Source organism: Neolamprologus multifasciatus, chromosome 22 (genome assembly GCF_963576455.1).
Source record: "Neolamprologus multifasciatus chromosome 22, fNeoMul1.2, whole genome shotgun sequence".
Taxonomy (NCBI): Eukaryota; Metazoa; Chordata; class Actinopteri; order Cichliformes; family Cichlidae; genus Neolamprologus; species Neolamprologus multifasciatus.
This window is the reverse complement of record NC_140459.1, coordinates 3,731,564-3,737,349: the sequence shown is the minus strand read 5'-3', so window position 1 is coordinate 3,737,349 and position 5,786 is coordinate 3,731,564. Positions and strand designations below refer to the sequence as shown.

Genomic DNA, 5,786 nt, shown 5'->3' with positions numbered 1-5,786 from the left:
TTCCTGTCAGATGTGCATGTGAGAATCAAAATGTGTGATACTGTAATAAAAAAATCTGTGCGATGGATGTGTATTTTGATAATTATCTGGTCTGGTTTTAAAACACAAAAGTGGAAATACCAAAAACACACAGTTGGAATCTTTATCAAAGATATGAACTCGTGTAAAAATACAGAAACTGTATGCAAGGGAACAGATCTTTGTACAGGAAGCTTTTTTACTTTTAAATGTCGAAAAAAGTGACTCCATAGCGTAGACGTTTACATATTCATCTAAAAAGATCTGTTCACTGTTCACTGTTCACTGATCACTGTTTGATCACTTGGGGATTGTATCTGGCAAAGCATCCGGTCTAAAACTCTGTGGTGACCTCTTGTGAATAAGCCACTATTCATGTTAAGCCTCCCAGTGCAGAGAAAAAGAGGAACACATGTAAGATACTACTGCCTGTATCTGAGGACTGTGTGTTAGTAGCTTATTTCAGTTTCTTTGGAGATGACGGTATTGTAGTCAACACAATGAAATTTATCAAACTGTACCTGCTCCTCAGGCGTGTGGATGATGGCCAGGTGAGCGCCTTTGCTCTCACAGAATGACTTGCTCTCTGGCCAATCCCGCGAGTTCCTGGAGATTAAGTAACAGCTGTTGTTAAAGAGGTGCCAGTCGTTGGGGCAGACGATAGGAGCCGACGTCACCACAGCAGGAGCTGATGAGACGAGAAAGAAGGAAAGTGGTGCAACCAAAGATATTTACTTCACTATGCTTGTTTGATGGGTTACAAAAAATGTCATCTTAAATGAAATCAGACTAAAGTCTTATTGAAAGGATCCAGGCTGTGTTTGACAGCTCATAGAGGAGACGATTCATTCTTGTGGCTTCACAAAGATGCATGAACGAAAACAATAAAGAAAAATGAGGAGTCTACCTTTAGTAGCCATCTTTGCAGCGAGCTTGGCCTGCAGCTCGTCCTTCTCTTTCTGCAGCTGTTGTTTCTCCTGCTGCAGCTTGGCGATGGACGCCGTCAGAGCTGACGCATTTGCCTCCTGCGTCTGCTTCCCTAAGGATGCCTCACCACCACCCTGAGGTTTGTTTTTATCTGTTAGCAGTATGAAAGTAAGTTACATACAGTACTGTATGCTGAAGGATTACAATATACTGCCAAAAGTATTTGCTCATCTTCCTTTACACATGTATGAACTTGAGTGACATACCATTCTTAATCCATAGAGTTTAATATAACATGGGCCCAGAAAGCTTTCCACAAGGTTTAGGAGTGTTTATGGGAATTTTTGACCATTTTTCCAGAAGCACGTTTGTGAACTGAAGTTGGAGGCTTGGCTCCAATGTCAGTGACTGACCATCCGTAAATGAATTAGAGACCCCACTCTTACTCGTTGCAAAGTGTTCTATCGTGTTGAGATCAAGACTCTCTGCAGGTCACTCATGTCTCATTCATGTCTCATTCATGTCTCATTTATGTCTCGTTCATGTCTCGTTCATGTCACATTCATGTCACATTCATGTCTCATTCATGTCTCATTCATGTCTCATTCATGTCACATTCATGTCTCATTCATGTCTCATTCATGTCTCGTTTATGTCTCGTTCATGTCTCGTTCATGTCTCGTTCATGTCTTATTCATGTCTCATTTATGTCTCATTCATGTCTCATTCATGTCTCATTTATGTCTCATTCATGTCACATTCATGTCACATTCATGTCTCATTCATGTCTCATTTATGTCTCATTCATGTCACATTCATGTCTCATTTATGTCTCATTCATGTCTCATCCATGTCTCATTCATGTCTCATCCATGTCTCATTCATGTCTCATCCATGTCTCATTCATGTCTCATTCATGTCTCGTTTATGTCTCGTTCATGTCTCGTTCATGTCTCGTTCATGTCTTATTCATGTCTCATTTATGTCTCATTCATGTCTCATTCATGTCTCATTTATGTCTCATTCATGTCACATTCATGTCACATTCATGTCTCATTCATGTCTCATTTATGTCTCATTCATGTCTCATTCATGTCACATTCATGTCTCATTTATGTCTCATTCATGTCTCATCCATGTCTCATTCATGTCTCATCCATGTCTCATTCATGTCTCATCCATGTCTCATTCATGTCTCATTCATGTCTCATCCATGTCTCATCCATGTCTCATTCATGTCTCATCCATGTCTCATCCATGTCTCATTCATGACTTTGTGGGCCTTGTTTTGTGTTTAGTGTGCAGTGATGTTGGAACAGGAAGGAGCCGTGGCCAAGCTGCTCCCCCAAAGTTGGGAGCGTGTAATTGTCCTTAATGTTTTGGTATGAGTTCACTTCACTGGAACTAAGGGGCCCGGCCAAATTCCTGAGAAACAACCCCACACCATAATCCCCACTGCTCTCAAATGCCCAACCCGAAATCTGCAGCTTCTGACTCTGCACCTCAGCATCCACTGATCGTGGCTGTAATCCACAATCACTTTCACTTTGTTGTAATAACACTAACAGCTGACTGTGAAATATTTAGTAGTGAGTAAATTTCACAGCTGGACTTGTTGCACAGATGGCATCTAGTGGTGCAATGGATCAAAAAACTCACGGTTCGGATCGGATCACAGTTTTAAGTCAGATCAATTTTCAGATCAGCAAAAAAAGAAAAGAAGACAAGAAAAATTTAACTCGTCATTTATTTATCTATGTATTTTTTTGCCCATTGAAAAACATTCAACTCAAGTTGAATTAAGGTGCAATATAGGGCAGTAAATGGTAAATGGCCTTTTACTAGTACCCCCTAGGGACCCCAAAGCGCTTTACACACCCAGTCATCCCACCACCCACTGGTGGAGGCAAGCTACAGTTGTAGCTGCCCTGGGGCAGACTGACAGAAGCGAGGCTGCCATATCGCGCCATCGGCCCACCAGTAGGCGGTAGGTGAAGTGTCTTGCCCAAGGACACAGACTGTCCAAGCCGGGGCTCGAACCGGCAACCTTCCGATTACAAGGCGAGCTCCCAACTCTTGAGCCACGATTGCTTTGTATCTACCACTCCGCTGTGATATAATCAGCAGTAATTGTCACATAGCTTTATGTTGCCCTGGAGCTCCACCCATCTGTAGTTGGGCAACAGAAGATGCCTGGGACAGTTCAGCCATAACTTTGGACTTTTCCTACTCATACATGCTTGGAACGATCTTGTCACTGAAGTGGACGCGCGACGGGATTATGATAGCGTGGCTCACGCGTGTTCATCATATGTTTAAACCCCTTGTTTTGCACAACGGAATACGGCCTTATGTCTGTAGCTAAACACCCCAAAAGCTTTTCTAATAGCTTTCACGGATCAACAGTGAGTCATTGCACCACTAATGCATCCTATGGTACGATGGTGGAGCTCCTGAGAGCGACCCATTCTTTCACAAATGTTGGCCAAGGAAGTGATCCGAATGATTCAATAGTTTGGACGGGTGAGTGAATACTTATACACCATATAGTGAATTTTCAGCCAACATGAAACACATACTGGAAAAATACCTGTTTGTGAGGCTGTACTACCAGCAATGCTAACATGGTTACAATGACATTATTAGCTTGGCGGTATAACGGATTCCATGTTCACCATGTAAAGTCTCAGCATGCTAGAATATTGTGATTAGAAATAAAAACTCTTCCTGGAGTTATTTCTTTCACAGGAACTTAACAAAACACAATTTTGACCTGATGATTCCAGTAACTTAAAAATCAGTCAACCAAATCAGCCATGAGTCTGCATTCTTCCCACTGGCCAGCAGGGGATGCCTCCTCCAGTTTCCAAAAAGCTACGTCTTTTTTGGTCTGTGACTTCAGAGCACAAACTCTACAATTTATGGTTTTAACCACGAGTTTCTACATGTGGTCAGAGGTTTACAAACACTCATCACAGGCATTAATTTTTCATTTTTCATCAAATTTCTTTGAATGGTTGTTTTTCCAGCGATTGTACAACATACATCTTTAACGACTTAAAAAACAAGAATTGCGTGCAAAGGTTTTTCAGTATAGTTGTGTACTCACAGTGTGCAGTGACAGCTATGATGGAGATCAGCAGGACGGCACACAGCGTTGCCAGGCAGATGGTGGCGAGGCGGTACAGCCTGGGACCGCTCGGCCTGGGGAACATTTGCATCACAGGATGACCTGCAGGTGACGGGAAGAGAAAGACGGTTTATTAAAAGTTATTTTCACATATATGGATGATAGTTTCAGTTGATTCTGCAAGATTTAAAATAATCTTTAAACAGGAATTTATAGTAAGTACCTTTAAGAAAAAAAAATCTTTTTTTGTTCTGCAACACTGACAACAGTGACCTTTTTTTTAACCTGACATATAAATGTATTCACACTTTTTGATGACTAAGTAGCACGTGCAGTGGAGCGCTTTGTCCACAGTGGACTCTGATCTGCTCAGACTTGTAAATGTCAAACATGCTGGAACGCATTCAGGGCGATGCGTTTGACATTTTTAATTATCTAACAAAGCATGATGCAGGTAGGAATTTATTATTTGTTTTTAGGTAAGTGAAAGACTTACAACTAATGTATATTCATCTATCTGAAAATTATAAATGTTAGTAAATAATAGATTTTAAACGTTCTACTTCATTATTTATCAAAGATCACTTTTATATTAAAAATTCAGGATGGAAGAATAAAAGCATTATGTCACCAGACAAAAACACCATGTCCATAATATAAAAACACAAAAGCAAACAAAACCATCACAAAGGGCCTTAATATGCACACAAAAGCTCATCTGAAAAAAAGGAAATCCACAAACTGAATTGAAAACAAACAAACAAATAAACATGAGAGCTTTGATCGGACCCTTTGACACACTGTCTGTTAGTGAGCTTAGCCTGCTGCTGCCATGGCTGCATTTTGAACTCATAATCAGTTTCTGCATATTATTTAATTATCAATTAATTAATTAATTAAATAAATAAAATTATATTTTGGCTTCACAGTTTTAGTCTTTTATTCTTATTGCAGACTGACTCCAGTGTGTATAAAAGTTGGATTTAGTGTGTAAAAGCTCAGGGCTGGTTCAAAGAAAACCACTAATATTCCCACGGAAGGAGGAAGGAGGAGGCTCCGAGTATAAAACCGTATACTTGATTGAATTCACGTTTACACCATCATGTCTGTCAGTTACGTAACACAGGAGTTTGGGACTTTGATAATATATCTAAAATGTTTTCTGTTGATAAAGGTTTTTTTTCCTTTATTTTTTTTATTATCCTTATAACATGTAAGTAAACAATTACCAGTGAAAGCCTGCAGAACTAAGAAAATTAAATGACCGAAACGAGAAAAACAGCACTTTCATGTGAGAAGCTGCAAAGTGAATCCTGAAGATAAACAAAAGTTAAGGTAACAAATCTCCATTTGCTGTCTCCATGGTGATAACGCACCGTGTCTACAGTAACGGGACAAAGTCAGTTGTTTTAAAGCAAAGATAAACGAAACCGTCTGCATTCCTCCACAGAGGCACAGCTGCAGGGTTAAAGTTTAACTGCTTACCGCGGTGTTCCACATCTGGCCTGTGGGGTAAGTCGTCATGACAGGACTCGTTGTCTATTAGTTGGGAGTACATGCCCTCAGAGTTCAGGGAGCTCCCGGTGGTCGACATTTCACCGCTGGAAGACAAACAGAAGGAAAGAAAACTAAAGTTGTTGGTGGAGAGAGAGGCTCTGAGTCAAAGCTCCACCACAGCTGTGATTATAAACAGCTGGGGTTAAACCAATGA

The 5,786-nt window shown here is 40.5% G+C and overlaps 1 protein-coding gene across 1 annotated transcript in view; it reads right to left on the bottom strand.

Annotated features, from left to right (window-relative positions):
• The window catches only part of LOC146492653 (uncharacterized), a 13,849-nt gene extending 8,063 nt beyond the window's left edge, over window positions 1-5,786 (bottom strand). Inside the window, exons 1-4 of the mRNA XM_085149571.1 lie at window positions 5,561-5,786; window positions 4,055-4,177; window positions 926-1,096; window positions 540-706 (exon numbers count right to left, since the gene is read on the bottom strand). Coding sequence (XP_085005697.1) covers window positions 540-706; window positions 926-1,096; window positions 4,055-4,177; window positions 5,561-5,669 — 570 coding nt within the window. The 5' untranslated portion in view covers window positions 5,670-5,786. The remainder of the gene's footprint in view (window positions 1-539; window positions 707-925; window positions 1,097-4,054; window positions 4,178-5,560) is intronic.